At 36.3% G+C, this 22018-nt stretch overlaps 1 protein-coding gene across 1 annotated transcript in view; it reads right to left on the bottom strand.

Annotated features, from left to right (window-relative positions):
• Positions 1-21315, bottom strand: part of PPFIA2 (PTPRF interacting protein alpha 2) — a 467879-nt gene extending 446564 nt beyond the window's left edge. The window contains exons 1-2 of the mRNA XM_035002058.1: positions 21149-21315; positions 16542-16792 (exon numbers count right to left, since the gene is read on the bottom strand). Coding sequence (XP_034857949.1) covers positions 16542-16790 — 249 coding nt within the window. The 5' untranslated portion in view covers positions 16791-16792; positions 21149-21315. The remainder of the gene's footprint in view (positions 1-16541; positions 16793-21148) is intronic.
• Positions 21316-22018: the final 703 nt, after the last annotated feature.

The following is a 22018-nucleotide window of genomic DNA, read 5'->3' as shown; positions in this document are numbered from 1 at the left end:
ACCATAGGAGTCCCAGATATTGAAGTTATCTAAAAGACTTAAAATAACTATGCTTATAGTGTTCAAGGTGATAAAAGATTGTAAAATTTCACAGGAAACTGGAATTTAAAAACAAAACAAATGAAATTGTAAAATCAGAAAGGACAATAAACACGACAGAGAACCAAATAAATAGATTCAACATTAAATTAGATACAGTAGAGAAAATTAGTGACCCAAAAGGTGGGTACAAAAAAATTCATAATAAATCATAGATAAAGGAATAGAAAATACAGAAATGAGTGTAAGAGGCATAAAAGATAAAATGAGAAGAATAAACAAATGGAAAGTGGAATTCTAGAATTAGAGTAAAAATGGAATGTAACTGAATTTAAAAAAGAGTAAAAATGTTCCCAAACTAATAGAGGGCATTTAGTTACAATGTCAATAATCCCTATAAGCCCAGAACAGAAAAGAATAAAACATACATTGTAAGGACACAATATTAAAACTTCTTTAAAAAGAATTCTTTAAGGCAGCCAAAAAGAAAAACAGAAGACTATTTACCCTCAAAGAGGCAATAATTAAATTCACAACTGCCTTTTCAATGGCAAGAATGATGGTCAGAATAAAATGACATGTTAAAAATGCCAAAGGAAAATAACCGCTAATTTAAAATTCTATATCCAGTGAAAACATCCTTTAGGAATAAAGGTAAAATAAAGATATGTTCAGAAAGTCCTAAGCTGAGAAATTACTCATCTGTACTAAATTACATCCTCTATACTAAAGGAAATTTTGAAGGCTGTTCTTCAGAAAGAAGAAAGATAATCAAATGGAAGATTCAAGATCCAGAAAGAGGAATTAGTAACATAAATGGTAAATGTGTGAATAAATCTAAAGAAATATTGCCTGTATAAATCTACAAAATAATATCTTTTGCATCACACACATGATATTAGAAGGCAGGAAAATACACATTAACATTACGCTTCAGCATACTGAGTTTGCACATCACAATTTATATATTAACTGTTAAAAGAAGAGCAAAACAGGTGCCTGGGTGGCTCAGTCAGTTAAGCGTCTTCCTTCAACTCAGGTCATGATCCCAGGGTCCTGGGATAGGGTCCTGGGATAGAGTCCCGCATCGGGCAGGGAGTCTGCTTCTCCCTCTCCCTCGGCCCCTCCCCCCTGCTCGTACCCACCCACACTGTCTCTCTCTCTCTCTCTCAAATAAATAAATAAATAAAATCTTAAAAAAAAAAAGGAATAGCAAAACAGTATAAAATTGACAGGATAATAGAGGGGGAAATTGAATAATAAAAAAATGTATTCAATCAATTCAAAAGGAAGCATGAAGGGTTAATAAATGGAACACAAAAAGACAAGGAAAATAGCCCTTACTAAGACACTATATTAAGCACAGTCAAGTAATCACAGTAAATATAAAGAGACCAAATAATTAAAATAGAAAGTTGTCAGACTGCACACAAATAAAACTGAAGAACCATTTGCTTTCTGTGCATAATACACATAGAAACACAGACACACTGAAAGTAAAAGGACAGATAAACGTGTACAGTACAGACTAACAAAAAAGAAATCCTCTATCATATAATTAAAATCAGACAGCAGAATTTATGAGAAAATGCCTGTCTAGGAATAAAAGCAGTCACTTCGTGATGATAAAGTTTCAATTGGCCAGGAAAACAAAATAATGATATAGTAGAAAGCAACTAAAAACAGTCTCAAAACATATGTAAAAATTAATAGAACTGCAAGGAGAAATAGAAAATCTATAATCATAGTGGGAGACATTAAAATTTGTAATTATACCAACATAGAAATTTAGACTTGGAGCTGTAAAGATGAAGTTACATTTTTAGAAGAAAAATTAAATTTCCCTAACAACGTTATTTAAAAAAGTGATTTCAGAGATCTAATCTTTTCTACTAAAAAGATATTAATTGATAAATTTCTTCTAACTCAAGCAATGTCAACTGCCATGGATTGTTTTGTGCAGATTGTATATAGTTCATAGGATCATATTCTGATGAGAGAATAGATCAGGCAATTAATTAACAGAATTTTTAAAATGACATTTTGTATAAATATTATTAAATAATGCTTCTCATATACAAAATTAATAAAGATAAAATAATCTTGTTATTATTTGGAACTGATTTATCTCCTTTATCTTAGAAATAGATCATTAGGTAAGATTTTATCATGAAAAATTTTAAATTAACACCCAATTTTTTTTAAAACTCATCACTTAATGATCTTTTGTAAGTCACTAAAGCATAAATGCACATTCTAAATTCTCACACAAATATATAATAAATTTTGAGCCAAAATATTACATATTTTATTTGAAGCAGATTACCCTAAAACTAGGCATAAAAGGAGAATCATAAGTAAGAATAATCCAGGAAAATTAGTTTAATATAAAACAATGTGGTGCCAAATTCTAATCACATCCATTTTTGAACAATTTCCTCTAATTAACATCAAGATTAACGTGGGCTTGCCGGCAGAGTAATGTTTCAAAGCAGAAATCTTCATCTTATGTTGAATACCGTAAGAACAACTGTCAATCCTTACACCAGCCTTTGCAGGCAATCTGAGATCTCCTGAACTTCTCCTGGGAGGGAGAGTCTAGAGGAATATTTACCTTTTTCCCATAGCACCTATCCCAAGTTCCAGTATCAAGGATCTCACTTCTTGGGAGGCAAAAAAGTATTTAAAATTTTCATTTTGGGAGAAATGTGTCCAAATTCAAGGCCCAAGGAAGACATTCTGTCACATTTGGGGGAAATTAGTAGATCTGTATTTTAAAAAAAAAAAAAAAAATTAGAGTCACAAACTCAGTTGCAATGCAAAGAATGATTTAAAATTCAAGCACCATGTTCCTTTGATCTACTAATCTTCACTAAGAATTATTCACATAATCTTGACTGTTAAGTAACCAGACAACAAATTTTAGGTGCCTCCAAAGGTCTATGATATATAAGTTAATAGAGAGCTACTATTTTGTAAACTAATTAAGTAGCAGAAATCAATGCAAAGATGTATAATACAATTAGATAGAGTGTGATAGTCATGCTTGTAAAGCATTCTACAACTATAGTTCTAAACTCTTTCTCTTTTCCAAACTAGAACATTGTGATGGCTGCTATCTGCCTTGAGCCATAGGGTCCTGAGGAGAAAGATCCAGAAAAAGTAAACAGTGTAAATTTCAATGTCTCTGTTACTGAATCTAAAATTTTTCTTCAAAGATTAATAAAAACAAATTAATCATATGCATGCTAGTATTAAGTACATCAAATTAGACTATAAAATTTAGTGGAATACTCAAGTTAGAAATTCATATTGAGAATACTAATGGCTGTTTTTCTGTTGATATCATTCCTTCTGAGAGAACGAGAATAAGAGCAAGCAAAAAAAAAAAAAAGGAAAGAAAGGAAAAGACTCAATAATTAAAAGGTAAACTGTTCAAAAAGAAAAACTAACCAAAATATTCTACTTTTATTTTTGTCCTTCCATGAAATGAAAGTCAGATATAGATTTCAAAGAGTGGGAGTAGTATCATAGCATCTCATAGTTATCCACGCCACTTCTTTCATGAAAGCTGGCTTAATTTAGGAAATAAACTCTTTAATAAAAGAACATGAAAGTGTGAAAAGAAATGGAATTTGAAGTAAAAAAAAAAAAAAAAAACTTGGACTACTATCTTTTACTCATACCTTCAAAGCAAGCCATTTACATTCTGATCTCTCTTGCTCTGATTTATAAAATACTAAAAATGCCACAATCTCTTGACATAAACCCACTTCATTCTAGAAGGACCTTTGAGGTGTAATATCCACACCAGACTCATATATACTATGACTTTAGTGTTATCAACATCTTAGCTATAATGCTCTATAAATTGATTTGTTTTCTTGTTCTATCAAGATATTTAATATATGTTGTCTAATTTTTTTATGGCTATATGAGACTTACCAAATAAGCACCAAGTAGATACCAAAGAGAACATGTTCAACAAGCAAAAGAATGACTTTTGTTTTCATTTCATTATTTAGTACTTTTGAACAAGAGGGCATGCCAGATACTGCTGTGGGCAGAAAATGCAGCTGTAAACCATTAGAAAAGAATCCCTGGCTTCATGGAACAGAGACTAACGGAGAGAGAAATACACAATAAACAAGGCAAAGAAATAAAGTATACACTGTGCTGGATGGTTATGAGTGCTATGGAGAAAAAGCAGAAAAGAGGGATTGGAAATATTAAGGAGGGAGCTATTTTAACTTTGAATACATTGATCAGGCATGGCCACACTGAGGGGATGGTATCTGAGAAAATCCCTGAAGAGTTGAGAGACCCAGTCACATGGTTGTTTGGGGGACAACTTTCCAGCCCTAGGGAATAGCCAGTACAAAGTCCCTAAGGCAGTTGAATACCTGACATGTTGAACAGCAAAGGACACCAGGATTGTGGGTGTAGAGTGGATGAGGTAGAAAACTGCAGGAGATGATATCAGACAGAAAAAGGGAAGGGGGCAGCTGTTTGACCTTTAGGCCAATTTAAAGACCTGGGCTTTTACACGGAGGAGGGGAGGATCTCAAATATTTGAGCAGATGTGAAACAAAATTTGACTTACCTTTTATCAGAATCAGGATCTTTCTTGTTGCTATTTTGGCAACAGGCTGATGAGGCACAAGGACATAAGCAAGGAGCCAGTTAGGAAAATCCTGTCTCATCCAGATAAGAGATGGTGACTCTGACTAGGATGGAGCTGTAGAGGTGATTATTGGGGTTCAAGTCTACATATATTTTGAAGATAAAATGGAGAGACTTTACTGTGAGGTGGAATACTGAATGTGTGAAAGAAATAAAACACAGGTTTTGGCCTAAGTCAACAGAAGATTGACGTGGCTACTAATTGAGATGCAGAAGAGTGAGTGAAGATCATGAACTCAATTTGGGACATGTTAAATTTCTGCATTTGACAATAGGAGTCTGAAGGTCACGGGAAATGTCTGGATTAGAAATGTTAATTCCAGAGTCATCAACATTTAGATGATATGGAGAGCCAGGAGATAGAAGAGATCATCAGTTGTGTCAGCCTAGATGGAAAGAGAAAAGATACAGGTACCGAGTCCTGGAATCATCAAGCATTAATGGGTCTGGAGGATTAGGAGTGTCTGACAACAAACACTGAGGAGTGACCAGTGAGGTAGGAGGAAAAGTAGGCAAGTGCGCTGCCCTGGAGCCAAATGAAGAAAGTGTTTCAGAAAAGTGGGTAATAACTGCTGATTAACAGGAATGAGACTGAGAACTGACCAATGCATTTAGCAATGTGGAGATTATAGATAATGTTCACAAAGCAGAGTAGATGGAAGTTTAGGGGGTAAATGCCTAGCTGGAATGGATTCAAGAGAAAATGAAGAAAATGTGGAGAGAAATGAGAAATAATGAGTGTATATAATTTTTTTAAGTTTTGCTGTAAAGGGAAAGAAATGGGGTGGTGACTTCGTAAGGTGAAGTTGTTAATATAATTTTTTTTAAGATGGGAGAAATATAAGAACATTGAATATTGTTGGTTATAACGCACTAAAGATGGATACACTGATGATGTAGGAAAAGAAGGGGAAAAGTTTTGTTCTGAAATAGCAAGAGGGGATGATTTCTGGACACACGAGAGGGAACTGCCTTTTTTCCAGGAACATGGACAGTTCATTACATTAGAGGATAAAAGGCAATGGAATAACTAGAGATAATCCTCAGTTACAAGGAATTTACAAATACACATGATATTTACTGGATTATAGGCCTTACCTTCTTATTACCACAATATATTCCTAGGAACCATAATTAGCCAAGGTCTTAAAATAAAGCATAGATATCAGCAACACTACACTCTAAGCATAGAACCTGACCCAGAGTAGGCCCTAAAATATTTGTTGTATAAGTCGTAACTGTTGATTAAATGGTTATGATTAAATCAATAAAGCTAAAGTGTACGCCCTTTGTAATCATTTGAAATTAGCAAAAGTATTCAACATATTAGAGAGAACTAGAATTATCCTTTCACATGTAAGTAAACAGAAGTCTCAAAAGTTCAATGGTTGTCCTGTGTCATGGGGTTTAGCAAAGTTAAAACTGAAATCCAGGTACTATTATTTCTTGTTAAATACTTTTCCATGCAACCCATACTTTCTTGCTTATAAAAAGTATCTGATGGGCTATAAAGTATGCTCAATACATTAAAAGGTAAAGTTATGATATTATAAAGATTTGAGATCCTTAAATAATTATGTTTATTTAATTATATGAGCTCTAATAATCTTCTCATATTTCACTCATAATAATGTCATTTGCCTTATTAAAACTTAGGAGTAGTCATGAGAAATACTTTCAATGGCCCATGTCTCATAAAGAAAGTTTCCAGAGAAGTTTAATACTTCTTTATATCCAATGAGCATAATGAAATGAAGGCGATAGCTCAGAGTAAAACAAAAGTAAGCCATGAATAAAATCCTGGTGAGTACCACTTACCAACTGTGTGGTGTTGAACAAGTTACTTAACCTCTCTGTGCCTCGGTTGTATCATCTGTAAAATGGGAATAATAATAACGACCTCATTGGAATGTTGTGAGGATTAACTGAGATGATACATCTAACCAGTTTAATGAAAGAGCTGGATTCAGAAATCAATATTGTTTGTTATGTCTCCTGATTCCCTCAGGTGAAGAAATGAACCCCAAATAGACTTTCAGGCAGGTGTCTTAGTTTTTCTGTTCATGCTTAGAAAATAAACTATCGGTCCTTTTGTTTGGGAATTAAATAGTCTAACAATTTCATAGTTCTAGTTCCATACAGGAACAGCCCCAAGCTTCTATCCCACCTAAAGCTCACCCCTTTCACTCAGTTCAGGCTTATTTCAAGCTTTGAAGTCTGCAATGGAGGATGTGAACACTGTGGTCTCCCTTTATGCTGACATCCTATACTCATAGCAACAGTTCCTGACTCTCCCAGAGTCAGAGCCTGGGAAACTAAAACTGGAACGTAAGATCACGGTGGAATGTGGTTGACACAGTTGTCATCTATGGTCAGGGCTTTCTGAATGGCAAATACACAATCAGTGACCCTTCTGGAGTAAGTTCATGACTTTCTCAAAGAACCCTTTTCCTCAGTTTTACTTGATTCACTCTCAGTTTCTTATTTGGAATCAATCCTCCAATTTGTCTCTCATTAATTCACCACCTGGGGACCTGGGCTTCAAAAAATTACCAACTTTTTTTTTTTTTTTTTTTTTTTACATTGGAGGACTTGAAGCTTGCCTACCATGCAACCCTTTAATCTACTACAGAGGCAGGCGCATCTCTAGCCACAGCTGTGTCTTTTAGACATCAGACTCTATATCCTTCAGCTTCTAGAGGAAATACATCAAGCTCTCTTAAGTGTTTTTCCCTGAAGCTCATCTCACTTGGCTCAACTGAATGGTAATCACCCCAGCCTTCATACATGGAATGGTTACCACCTCAACCTCTGTAGAGTCTTAAAAATGGAGCTTGAACTAACGTAGGACTTATTAGTTGGATTATGTCTTACTTAGCACTTTCTGTGAATAAAGTCTTACACCTCACTTAATTAGCCTCCCTTTAAAGAGAAAGACAGAAAGCCTCCCATTTGAATATCTGGATGCTTAAATAAAGCACTGCTTGGCATAGTGGGAGTGTTCAGAAATATTAGCTATTGCTATTATTCATCATATCTTTATTATTTAAGATTTAAGGAGGGGATTGATGAGGAGCTGCTCACAGAAAAAGAAATGGGGAGGAAAAAGTCAAAAAAAATTTAAAAACCAAGACAGTGTGGTGTCATATAAGTTAAGAGAGTAAGGTGTTTGGCTTTTTTTGTTTTGTTTTGCTCTTTGAGAAGGGAGCAATCACAGTGTCAAACTTTGCAGTGAATTTTAATAAAACAGACCTACTGCATTCATCAACTGCCTACTGGTGACATTATTTTGAGCAAGGAGTCTGAGGGAAAGCCAGACTTCAGTTGCTCAAAAGTGAGACAGTGAGAACAAACAAGTTGGGAAATAAAGCGTCAGGAAAAGAAACGATAGATTGGTGGCTAAGCAGAGACACAGTGTTAAGTGACTCTTTTGTTGGTCTTGTACTTTTGCTTTTAAGAAATAAATTTGAGGGCGCCTGGGTGGCTCAGTTGGTTAAGCGACTGCCTTCGGCTCAGGTCATGATCCCAGGGTCCTGGGATCAAGTCCCACATTGGGCTCCCTGCTCAGTGGGGAGCCTGCTTCTCCTTCTCCCCCTCCCCCTGCTGGTGTTCCCTCTCTTGCTGTGTCTCTCTCTGTCAAATAAATAAATAAAATCTTAAAAAAAAAAAAAAAGAAATTTGAATATGTTACCATAAAAGGCAGTTGATAGAGCAAGAACAATTGAAGATAGTAGATACAGAGAAAAAATAATAATCAAAGGGACATGAGAACAAGGCATCAAAGATTTAGAGGAAGTTATTAGCCTTAACCAGAAAGGGCAATGCGTAAGATTGGAGAACAGAAGTAAATGAAGATGAGTATGAGAGTAAATAAGTGTATGGGAGTATGTGGGAAAAGAATCAGTATTGAAGGACAACAGAACGAGTAGCTAGAAAAGGAATGATTATAAAGAATTTAGGACATGGGAATTACAAGATGAAATAATTAATAGTATTGCTTGGCACCGGAGATGCCAAGGGGCATGAAGAATGAAAGAGAATCACTAGATTTGCAAAATATGTATCCACTGGTAGCATACACGAGTGTATTTTTAAGAGAACGGTGATGATAAAAGCTTGATTATAAAGGTTAAAAAAGAGATATAAATAAAGTGATATAAATCATGAGACACAAAGGCTGCTAGTGAACACCATTTCACTTGGCCAGGGGAAAATAACTAATTGGAGGAAAGAAGCATACCACCTACCTGTGAAATGCACCTATTGATGCTGTTATTATTACTACAGATATTATCATCATTATCCTTAGCCAGCCTTAACTGCACAATTTTACTGGGTAATAATGAACACTAGCACAAATTGAAAGCACTAAAAATCCTTACTCTCTACAATCTTTACCAAATTTTGCAAGTCCCTTTATTTACCTTAAAAAAAAAAAAAAAAGAATTCTTAACTACACTCTGCTAAATGGTTTCCCCAAATTTTCCACTTCCTCAATGGCCAGTCTCACATGTCCCTTGATTAAGTCAAACAACATCCCTTCGTTGCTGAGAAGATAACATCGGGATCGAGCTCTTTCCTTTTCAATGAAACCTAATGCCACTGCACTAAGCATTTTATCCCTTCTCCCATCAAAGATGCTGCATCTTTTCTCCCTCTTATTATAGTTATTCTCTTTTCTTAATAGGTGCATTTCACATTTATTGAGCATGTACTATCTGTGAGGCACTGAATTGATCATTTGACACATTCCAGCTCATTTATTTCTCGTAATGATCCTATGAGGCTGGTTCCATCATTGTTTGAATTAGCTACTTTGACCAAAGTCATTGAGCTAGTAAGTTACAAGCCAGAAAAGATATTTAGGTAGTCTGCCTCCAAAATAAAAGTGATTCTCTTTTAAGTGATTAAGGTGTCACTTAAATATTTGTGTTTTAAAATGTCAAAATATAAACATATTCCTGCTCTCAAAAAGTAGCCTCTTTCAACTTAATTCCTTTTCGGGGTATTCTACTAGCATACCCCAATTTATGGAAAATGCCTCCTGACATTTTTAAATGTTCAGGGTTTCTGAAGCATATACACACACCTCCTTTCAACCACTTCCAAGAGAAGGTATCATCCCTCCTTCCAATTAAGGAAATAGAGTTTCAGAGAAGTCAAGTTACTTACCAATGGTCCCTCAGCTAATAAGTGAAACTCCAATTCAAATTCAGATCTTCTGATTCAACTTCAAAGTCTTGGCCATTCAGTTCATTACCAGTCCTTGTCCATCCTTTCTCCTCAATATTCTTTCCATTTCTATTGTCTTTCTTAGATTCAAGGCTCACAATCCTATTTCAAGTTCCCACAACCCTCTAGAACTATTACATTATCATGATGTACTCGCTAATAAAATAATGGCCCAAGTGACTCTTTTAGTTTATATTAGTGGTAGACCAATTGCAATGGTGGTCCTTGTGCTTCAACCCTCCCTATAATTTTGCCATGTAATTTCGTATTGCTTTCCACTCTGTCTCTAGGATTGACCACGAAGTATTACCAAAAGAAGACTCAAGCAGAAGCTTAAAAAGAACTTGCTTATTTCTGCTTTGCTCTTACTCTTCTTCCATGACTATGAGAAGCTGCCAGGGCTGGCCTATTGCAGGATTACACACATGGATAGAGCTCTGAGTGGCCCCAGTTGGTCCAGCCAAGGTCATCCTGGATCAAACAATAGCCAGTTAACATACAGCTAATTGGACCAACCTTCAGCTAACCAATGGCATAAGTGAGCTAGCCAAGATCAACCAATCCAAGTCAAGATCAGCTGAATTCCATAAACCCAAAATTTTGCATGAGATTTTACAGCACAGTTTTGTGTTGTTACATAACATAATTTTATTTTTTTAAGTTTTTATTAAAATTTCAGCTAGTTAACATAGTGTTATATTAGTTTCAGGTGTACAATACAGTGATTCAACACTTTCATACAATACCCAGTGCTCATCAAAGTGTACACCTTAATCCCCATCACTTATTTAAACCCATCCTCCCACCCACCTCCCTTCTAGTAACTATCAATTTGTTCATTACAGTTAAGAATCTGTTTCTTGCTTTGCCTCTTTCTCTCTTTTTTCCCCTTTGTTCTTTTGTTTTGTTTCTTAAATTTGAAATATGAGTGAAATCATATAGTATTTGTCTTTCTACATAGTATAATTTTAGTGATAGCTAGCTGATGAGTATGTTATATAATCCATCTTAAATCAAAATGGCAGGATAATACTCTTCCATTATTACCTCATCACCAGTTCACTCAAAATTCTACTGATCATTCTATATACAAACTCCTATTGTTAGCTGTCACCATATATATGAATAGGTCATATTCCTCCACTGCCACTATATAAAATTTCATTCCTACCCTACAACTCTTCAACAAAAATATCTGTCAGTTATTCTCCTTATTTGATTCTGATTTAGGATAGAAAGAATATACTTGAATTCTTTCCAACATTTTTTTAAAGATTTTATTTATTAATCTGACATAGAGAGAGAGCATAAGCAGGGGGAGCAGCAGAGGGAGAGGGAGATCATGACCTGAGCCAAAGGCAGATGCTTAACCTACTGAGCCACCCAGGAGCCCCTCCAAAATTTTTTGAAAATACCTCTTTAATATCACTTTCCCATGAAACTTTCTGTATTTAATCATATGTCAATATTATAATTCAAAATTTTTTCAGTACTTCTATAAGCTTCTAGTACTATATTAATTTGGATCCATTTATATATTTTTTCTAAGCAACTCTATTTCCTAAATTCTCTGGGAGCCAAATTATGTTCCTTTTATTCCCTATCCCCTTTACAAATATATATAACAATTTAATAATACACAGAAGACCCTCAATATATGCTAAATAAAGTGCTAAAAAGAATTGTAAACTTTTATAAATAATGATTTTTTTTTAAGATTTTATTTATTTTTTAGAGAGCGAGCGAGAGAGAAACAGCATGAGAGGGGAGAGGGTCAGAGGGAGAAGCAGGCTCCCCGCTGGGCCAGGAGCCCGATGCGGGACTCGATCCCAGGACTCCAGGATCATGACCTGAGCCGAAGGCAGTCGCTTAACCATCTGAGCCACCCAGGCGCCCCTATAAATAATGATTTTTAAAAATGGAAAACTCACTTCTTCCCTCCCCTTTCCTTTAAATATTCTTACTAAGTATATTAGTAATTGACAAATATCTGTCCTGTTTTCAAAAAATTTAATACTATTTGATCAATATTCCTAGTAAATTATTCTAAGGCTCATTGACATACATATATAGAAATTAATTTATCTTTTGGCATTCTGAATAAACAGACACAAGTCTTTTCATATTTAATGCATTACAAATTAATTAGTTTTTAATATTTTATTTATTTATTTGACAGAGAGAGAGATAGCGAGAACAGGAACACAAGCAGGGGGAGTGGGAGAGGGAGAAGCAGGCTTCCCGCCGAGTAGGGAGCCCGATGCGGGGCTCGATCCCAGGGCCCCGGGATCATGACCTGAGCCAAAGGCAGACGCTTAACGACTGAGCCACCCAGGCGCCCCAATAAATTAATTAGTTTTTACTTATGTTATTTTCTTTAATCATCACAAACTACCCTGTGAGGTGTTAGTATTAACTGATTTTTGTAGTATGGAAATCTGAAGTCCTGACGCAAGTTGATATATGAAAGCGTCACAATACAAACTAGATCTTCCTATGTCAAGTTTATTGCTCCTTCTCCATCCAAATGAATACGCATTCTGTTCTGGTTTTACTTTAAAAGCCCTCACTACGGACCTGGTACTCCACTGGTTCAGAGCATTGTAGATGATTATGATATTTTCCTATTCTTAAGGAGCATATATATAGTCTAGGTTGGGAAACAGGCATATAAGCAGATAATTTGATGATAAAATGGGAAATTATAAGGCTAAGAAACACAGAGGAAATGTACCTGGGGGTTCAGAGAAAGCTTCCTGGAAGAGATAAATTCTTGGTTAAGATGAGAAGTGAGGCAAAGACATTGAGGAAGAACATTACGGGCATATAGATGAATATGCATGAAGAAGATATTGGAAAAGCACGAAGTTTCATGGGTTGGAAAAGCATGAAGTTTGTGTATTATTCAAACACATGGCATGACACCTTAGCTAAAGTGGAAATGTTAGGAGATGGAAAAAGAAAGAAGTTTGGGACCAGGTGCAAAAAAAAAAAACAGAAAAGAATAAAGATTTGAGAGTTATTCAAGAGATTAAAAACAATATGGCCCAGTGATGATTGAATTTAGGACTTTCAGTGTCTGGGTGAGGAGACTGAGCACCATATTTGGGTGGGAAATGGGAGGCAGAGGATGACTGAGTTTGAGGCACATTGAATCTGAGGTTCTATGGAACATTAAGATGCATCTGTGCATAAGAAAGGTAAAAAATTGAGTGTGTAGCTTAGAAACATCAGGCCTGGAGATATGGAATTATTAGTACTCTTTAAACACCCAGTCACATATGAAAAACTAAACACTATGGCTACAAAATACTTTACATGGTTAGGATTGTTAAAATCATTGCTACATTTGTTCACAAAGCAATGTTGAGAGAGAAAGTGACTAAAGCAAAGCACTAAATCACCAACACCTAAAAGTATTGTATAAAACATAATATGTCACAAAGTTTGACCCTGCTTTGAATTCTATCCCATGTTTGTTACAATAATTTTCATTTTTATGTTATTGTAGTAGTTTTCAATTTTACATGCTTTATTATTTTTTTTTTACTGCAAAGAAAATTTATTTTACATATTGCTAGCCATGAATTTTTGTCGTTAGTTCACACATAAATCTGCCTAGTGCCACTATCCAAATGGCAGGACCAGTTTATGTCCACACTGCACTCTGTATTTACAAAGAGAATTTGCACGACTTACATAAATGTAAACTCTCAGTGAAGGTTTAACAATGGAGATGCAATCTAACATCCATAATATCTGATGTTTTACAGACAGCAATGTTTTATGCCTCAAAACTCACATACATAGTTACTTTCTCCTTCCAGCTAAATATCCAATGCTAATGCCACAAAACAGCATAGGCACACTGCTTACAAAATAGTCAAAAAGATTCAAAGATACCAATTAAAGAAGAATATCCCTCTACTGCTTGCAGAAAACCTACAGCCCTTAAGGTACAGATTAGATTATTAAAAGCTTCCTTTAAAAATATGACAGGACCATCACTGTCTTTAAGGACCTGTGGATTGCTAGTGTTACTCAAATATTTATAATAGTAAAATGCAAATTAACATTGAAAAAAGTGTCAAAGTATTTGTAAAAGACTTTGGAACTATGTCCATCTAAATGTACAGGTTCATAATCCGTGACCTATAATTCCAAAACCCATATACTTTGAAAACCGCTATTTCATTTTTAAGTGTGTTGCTAACTTGATTGGTGCAAAACTAGACCTGTACTAACATGAGAGATTTATGGTCTTTATTTTTCCCATGCAATGGGAATATTCATAGAATTCTCTTCAGATACGAAAATGTATACTTATGAGGTGCTTCCCAGAATCCATCTGGAGAAGTGTTCCATAATATACATCATATACATACAAAAAAATCAAGAAAATTCTGAACTCTAAAATACAACTGACCCCAGGGGTTTTGAATAAGAGATTACAGACCAGTATAATTAAAATTCAAAACTTAAAATTTTAGATTTTACTATAATCAAGATATTCAATACAACAGAATTGCTAGAATTTATTTATTATTGTACCTTTAAGAAAAGATTTATCTGCACAATATAGTATGTATGAAAGCATTTCCAGTTTTCTCCTCTTTTCCCCAAATATATTTTGTTCACTCTCCTTTTACAGATAGAGAAATAACTTAAACACTTAAATTATTCTTAGAATCAGTTTGATAATGTTAGGATCCAAACCGACAGAATCAGGCTTGAATAAGATATACAAAGATAATGCAGGAGGGATATATGCATAGTCCTACACATAGAACCAAGGAATCAACTTCCAACAAGAGTTTAGGGAAAATGGGAACACATGCAGCATTCATACAACTCAATTATAAACCTCAGGTGACTACTGTCCCAGGGCATACTGAAAGTATGTTGAACTTGCCCCCATGTATAATGTAATCCTAGGCTTCTTTAATAAAACACTCTATCCAGAAAGAAAAATGATGGCTCATTCTATGCTTGTCACAGAAGATAACGAATAGTGTGAGGGGTCCAGGAGCCAATTTAACACTATTAAGCAACTCATATAATCTTAAAGGAGAGTAAGCATGATAGTGATCTTTCAAAAATCACCTTATGAAGAACAGTTGCAAAGACTGAAATGTCAACCTTGAAAAATATAATAATTGGTGAAGATATGATAGCTGTGTTTTGAAATGAAGCAACTCTTTGTGTATTTAAACAAACCAGTTAGAGTTACTGAAAATACTATTGCATCTTAACACAAGATAAGCTGACTGAAAATGAAAATGACCGGAATAGGGGTTCTTCATATAGGGTTACAGGGTTTCTTGATAGGGATGTGATAAAGGACTCTAGGTGATCCTTTCCATTCTGAGAGTCTTCAATATCTCAACATCACACTTCAAGTTAATAGTACAGCTGGGTTTAGAATTTCATCAATTTTTATTATATAATTTTTAATATTCATGAAAACATATTTGCCACAAGACATAACTTCATGGAGGGAGGTCAACTCTTCAACATTTCTATACTGTCCTTAAAGCAGAGGGCCAATCAAATTCATATTCAAAAGAAAAATATAGTGATTATTACAAATCTTATTCATATTCTATAATATTTCTCATATCTAAAACAAACACAAGTGTTCTGTTCTTTAAGAAAATTGAGTCTCGGGCGCCTGGGTGGCTCAGTTGGTTAAGCGACTGCCTTCAGCTTGGGTCATGATCCTGGAGCCCCGGGATCGAGTCGCATGTCAGGCTCCTTGCTCAGCAGGGAGTCTGCTTCTCCCTCTGACCCTCCCCCCTCTCATGTGCTCTCTCTCTCTCATTCTCTCTCTCTCAAATAAATAAATAAATAATCTTTAAAAAAAGAAAATTGAGTCTCAAAATTAACTTTGTATATAAATAAGCTTGAAATCCTTAAAATGATGTATTTTCCTATAAAATAAGATGCTTGACAAGCATATATTTCAAAAGACCTAACAATTTTAAGTTTGTGAGAATAAGTCTGAATTTTTGCCTCTTCTCTATTTTCCTCAATATTTTTTAAAGAAACTGGTTGAAATGTTTTTTGAGAAGAGAGGATAATACACGGATAATTCCAAGAATTTTTGAGCAGGTGTTAGGCATTTTTAAAGAAAGACAAATAAAATATAAATGGACAGCAGACTTCCAAACTACAATCACTTCCAAAGACAGACCACACAGCTAAAAATGGAAAATACATATTTCCAAATGTCATAATACTGTTTAAAGAGCAAGAAAGAGAAAACTAACTATTCCCACGTTCAGGCAGTTGAATGCTGATCAACAGCTGACAGGCCCATCAAAACATACATATAAAATTTTCAAAAAAAAAAGAGAGACCAGACAGGAACTCAGCCTTCACACTCACCATCACCAAAATACCACAAATTTGAGGTAAGATTTTTATGTGAACTAATAATCTATTTTTATATTTTTCTCACCAAAACATGCATATCATATAATTTAAGGGAAAAGATAATTATAAGAATAGAAATAAAGCAAAGCTTATTTAAGTTTTGTCACTTTTGCAATTGCAATAGGAAGGACAAATACTACCAGGAAGCATACCTGTGGCAGGGCTGAATTGAGCTGTCGCTGGAGCGAATCTCGGTCATAGATGACATCCTGCAGTCTTTGCTGGGCAAGTGAAAGGCTTTCTTGGGTCTCCCGAAGGGTGTCTAGAAGACGGTCCCTTTCATCTAGCATATTCACCATCAGCTGCTCAAAATGGGAGTCTGAGTCCGAGCCACTGCTTTGGGACCCCCTTTGGCTCATTGGGGTGTCCTCATTAATCGTGGGCATCACTTCACACATCATTGCTTAAAGGAAGTAAAGGGGAGGGAAGTCTTAGTAAAGAAACCAACTGACTCTCAACTCACCAAACTCTGCAGCTCATTAACCTAATTGTCTCTTTTTTTCCCCTACCCACTGCCCCAACTCCAACCACACTAAATATTTTGAACTCAATGAAATATGATTCATTGACTTCCTCCAATCTATATCCTTCCTCATTTATTGATAATGTATAAAGCTCCTACCTACAAAATACAGGTTGGTTTCACCTACTTCTCAAAGATTTGGTGTTTTGGGGGGCGCCTAGGTGGCTCAGTCGTTAAGCGTCTGCTTCAGCTCAGGTCATGATCCCAGCATCCTGGGATCGAGCCCCGCATCGGGCTCCCTCCTCAGCGGGAAGCCTGCTTCTCCCTCTCCCACTCCCCCTGCTTGTGTTCCCTCTCTCTCTGTCTCTCTCTCTGTCAAATGAATAAATAAAATCTTAAAAAAAAAAAATTGGGTTTTTTTTTATGATTTATTCCTCCAATTTAATTTATAGTAGTATGTTATTCAACTTACTAGTTGATCACCTTTCTACCCCTGTAAGTTTACAAATCTCTTACAGCAAATACCACCATCTTACCCTTATTTGTTATATTGTTAAAAGCAAGCACAGTGTCTGGCACTTCATGGGTAGGAAGTAAATGATTTTTGAATGACTTAAACAATTGAATTAATGTTCACTCTTGCATTTAGGGAATCTACAAATAATTAAGTATTCATTTTATATAATAATCAGTTTTTACTTCTTTCAGATTTTATCAACAGGTTTTTTTCATGCCAACTAGTTTAAAGTTTCTTGACTTTACAACTCCCATTTTATCACTTTTATGTGCTAAGTTAAGGTAATCTACACAGAGTAAAGCAATACTGACTAAATTAAATGTAAGCTCTATGAAATAGACTGAGGTTGTTTAGGTTATTATAATTGCCCTTAATATTCTTTTGTTTCCTGTGAACTGCTTTGTCAATTTTCCCTCCAAACAATACAAACTAACACTCTCAAATATTCCCCAAAACAGAGACCGTAAATTACATTAGCTAATGTAGTTACTTCACATTTCAGCTGTTAATCACAAGCTTCCAGTCATGAAACAAATGAACTATTCAGAATATTTTTTAAATCATTTATTAGTTTGACTTATAATAGACAACAGACTTCAAGATGCAACACTGATCTACTGTATGACATTTTAAAAATCAGAAATTATCTCATTTTTTCTTTTATCTTTTATCTGATGTTCAAAAAAGAACCAAACCCATCTCAATTTCAGCTGTTGTACTGAGACCAGAAGCTATTAATTAGAGGGCTTGGTTTTGCAGAAGGTTGATGTGGAGAAATGCTGGTTTGGCTGTTGATCCTAGAGCATTCTTTGGTTTTATAATGCAAGGTCAATTCATTTTTCTGCCTATATATTCCTGTCCCTAGGGAAAATATTTCTGTTGATATAGTCAAATAAAATGTCAAGACTTAATAGCTCAATAGTTAATTACTTTTATGTGATTCTTCAAATAAATTGGGTTACTGAAGAGATAAATTCAATTATCTGAATGATTTGGTCAGGGTTCACTGAAAACTAGGAGAAACTTTTAAAAGATAAAAGGAAAGTATTTTCTTACTGATATCCTGTGTAAAAAAAATTACGGGGTAGTATGAATTTTAGGATAATTTAAGATAATTCTTTGAATTATTGCTCATCACTCAAAACACTGGGCTACCTGAAGGCAAATATTTGACTTGTTAAATCACTCTAAAATAGGTAACAGGATACGTAAGATGTATTTAAACGCAAATGTGAGTGCACATGCACGCATGTACACACACACACACACACACTTATGCATTGTTACTGTCGCTAACCACTTAATGGATGAAAAGATAGTATTTTTTTGTGTTTTTCTCAGTTTGAATATTATCTAAACATTATCACAAAGCTGGAAAAAAGAGACTCTTTTCTCACTGCTATACATTTTCTTTACATTAATTGAAAAGGAATTGGAAAAAAAAACTGTTCTAACACATTTGAATATTAAAAACAATTAGTTCACATGCCATGCATGAAAATCCACAAACTGAACAGCTGTGTCATTCTGAGAAATCATTACCAGAAGCCAATGTGTTTCTTTTTGACATTTAAGGTTAAAACAAAATACTGGGAGAGGAAATGATTGCACTGTGACAATTTGTGCCAAAACACTTGCAAGGCTTACATTTTAGGGTTACTTAAACATTCCTAAATCTGTATTTTAAACCATCTCCTTCTTGGAGAAAAGCCATTAGCACATCTTCACTTTGAATTACTTATAAAAAAGTTTAAATTCCAAGGAAAAGCATAACTGCAGTGATTACCTCAGCTACAATTTCCTTCTGAATACACGACCCTAATTCTAACAAAGGCTTGTTGCCACCATGAGATATTAGACATTCACAGACTTTAGGCTCTTATATCAGTATAAAAGCTGGTCTCTGAATTAGTCAGTCCAAAGATGCTATGATGAGAATCAGCTTAGGGACTTAGGGTCTTAGTCTATTAATTTCACACTCAACTTGATTCGATTCCATTCCTGCAGCACTGGAACCAGAACAAGTCACATCACCTCTCAAAACTTCAGTTTTCTCTTCTGTAAGTAGGCATAAGAATCCATGATTTTTTTTTTAACAAGCCCATTGTAAGTCTCCAATAGAATACTTGACTGAGATCACACAGTAAAATTTAAAGGACAATTACAAATACAAGTATTTATTTATTTTATAAGGTGACCAACATTCACCTTTGCAGAAAGAATATTGTGCCTTTACGATTCATTCTGATTCCATGCCTAAAGTTTTAATTCCGGTGGGTACTCTGAACTCTTCAAATCCAACTGGGAAAAATCAAGCTATGATACAGTTACTTAGGAAATAAAATGAATTCGTCTGCTTTTTCTCCACCAACAGTCAACCCAAATGAGTAAATCTAAAGTCTTCTCATCAAAACTAGGAGAAAAAAAATTTTCTACAAAAAATAAAGGTCACTTTCACGAACTAGCTTTGTTCTTGCAATAGGACTCGGATTCTAATATAAATTACAAAATACTTGTATAATCCTGAAAATACAGTCTAACCTATTTCTTAAATACATATTTAGATATTAAGATCAATTAAAAATCTATCTTCAATGTTCAACACCCTCTTATAGAATGGACAACATCTGAAGCAACTTCCAGAGGCTATTTACCCTCTAGTGTACTTCATCCTCATATGCCACTTTTAACTTTTACAATCATTTTCAGTATTAAAAATTGTATTGTATCACATAATTCCTGAAAAACCAGGAAGGACGTCCTAACAGCTCACTTTGATATTTGCCTTTTCGGCACATTTCCCCAAAGTCGGTTGGATATATGAATTGTTATCCTTTTCTAAATGTTGATGCCTTTTTCATTAAATTACTGAAGGTTTTAAGACCTAGTTAGAGATACTTATTTTGTTGTGAAAAGAAAAAATAAAGTATTGGTTTAATTATCCCGGTGATTAAATTTAGCTTGAAGAATTTGATACCGGGAAAACCAACTCCTTTACTCTTAGTACATAACCTTGACTGTCTTCCAAATCTCTCAGATTTCAAAATAAAAGTTTTGAATGCCCCCTGGAGTCATTGCCCAAGGGCTTTCGAGATCCAGTGTGTTTCTTAGCAATGTATGCCTCTCAAGCAGTACCTATTCAGATATGATGGTGTTACAAAAGGCTTTTTTTCTGTCAATGAATCACTTCGAAGCAGATCACCGGGATTTAGACCCTCCTACAGGCAAAGATGCGATTATTCTCGGTAGTTAGTTTCCTCTTCAAAGATTTAGTCTTAAGAACCAACCCAGCTCCACCTCAGTTAACCCACAAGGAGTAATTCAGTGAGAGAAATCCTAGCCATTGTCTGATTACATTACATGAATATTCCTCCTCCTATTCAACTCTTTGAAATCTTCCCTGTCCTCAGGAAATATTATCACCTCTAATAGAAGCATTTTGCACTTTCTTTACCGATGGCCAAGAGCCAGCTCTAGCCACACGGCTGGACAGTTACCGCTCAGCCACACCCCCCCCACCACCACCCTGAAGTTGACTTAATAATTTCCACACTAAAATTCTTTATCTCTCGCCCAACAAGAGAGAGCCAAGTGGGAGGAGGTGGAGAAATAGGAGAAGGGAGAGGATGGGGGCGGAAAGCAAAAGGTAGGGAACAGTAATTGGCAAGGAGGAATTTGCATCTCATCTTCCCTGGGGGCGGGGTGGGGCCGGGGCGGTAGGGGGTGGTAAAAAAATAAAGCGGACGGGAAACCTTGTAACTCAAACACAGTTTCTGTACCTAATGTCTGTAATTTCGGGTCCTGCTTCTTCAGGAGATCAGTGACAACCGCAGTCTCAGGCTTGGCGAGAGGCGAAGCTCACGCCCGGCACTCCTGGACCATTTCCCTAGCAACCGGAGGAGAAAGGCAGCTTAGACCCTCGCGTGCCCCGGCGCCCTCCCGGAACGTGCCCCGGCTGGGTGGCGTGGCAGCAAGCCGGCATCTTCCCGCGGCTCCGTCAGCAGCCCGGAGGGGAAGCGTCCATCGGAAAAATGGCATATTACAAATTTTGCTTTGGGAAGCGGAGCTCGGTTCAGACCATTGTCAAAGGGAGGAGAGGGGGAGGCGGCCCTTAAAGCAGTAGCGGCCCCTTTGCCGGAGCAGCCTCGACTCCGCGCGGGCAGCTGGAGAGCCGGGGCGGGGGGCCGGGAGCCGGGGACTGGGTTTGACTTATAGAAACTTAACCAAGCCACACTGCCCCCCCTCCGCGTCCGGGCCGCCCGGAAGGTGTCCCCCCAAACGTGAGCTTTGGGGAAAGGCGTGAGGAGTGCCTGGAAGCGAGGTTCTCCACCCAGTCCCCCTCCCGGAGCCCCTCGGGAGTTCCAGGCGAACGTCGCGAGTTGGAAAGCTAAGGGAAAGCGAGTCCCCAGGTTGCGGGGAGCACGGCGGGTGCTCTCCTGGCCCCGGACTGTGTCTGCGCTAGGGTGTCTCACTGAACTCAAAAGAGGCGCCTCTTCTCCGGAGAGGCAAGCGGTCGGCCCCCCACACCCAGTTTCTCCTCCCAGCCTCTTTGCAAGCCGCGTTGCTTGCATCAGCCGGCCGGAGGAACCAACCTGCTGGGAGCCGGAGCGGCTGCTACAGCATCTTCTCTCCTCACTTGCCTCGCGCCG

This window comes from Mirounga leonina, unplaced genomic scaffold (genome assembly GCF_011800145.1).
Source record: "Mirounga leonina isolate KUSES-001 unplaced genomic scaffold, KU_Mleo_1.0 Mir_126, whole genome shotgun sequence".
NCBI lineage: Eukaryota > Metazoa > Chordata > Mammalia > Carnivora > Phocidae > Mirounga > Mirounga leonina.
The sequence above is the reverse complement of the archived record's forward strand: the minus strand, read 5'-3'. Positions and strand labels throughout refer to the sequence as shown.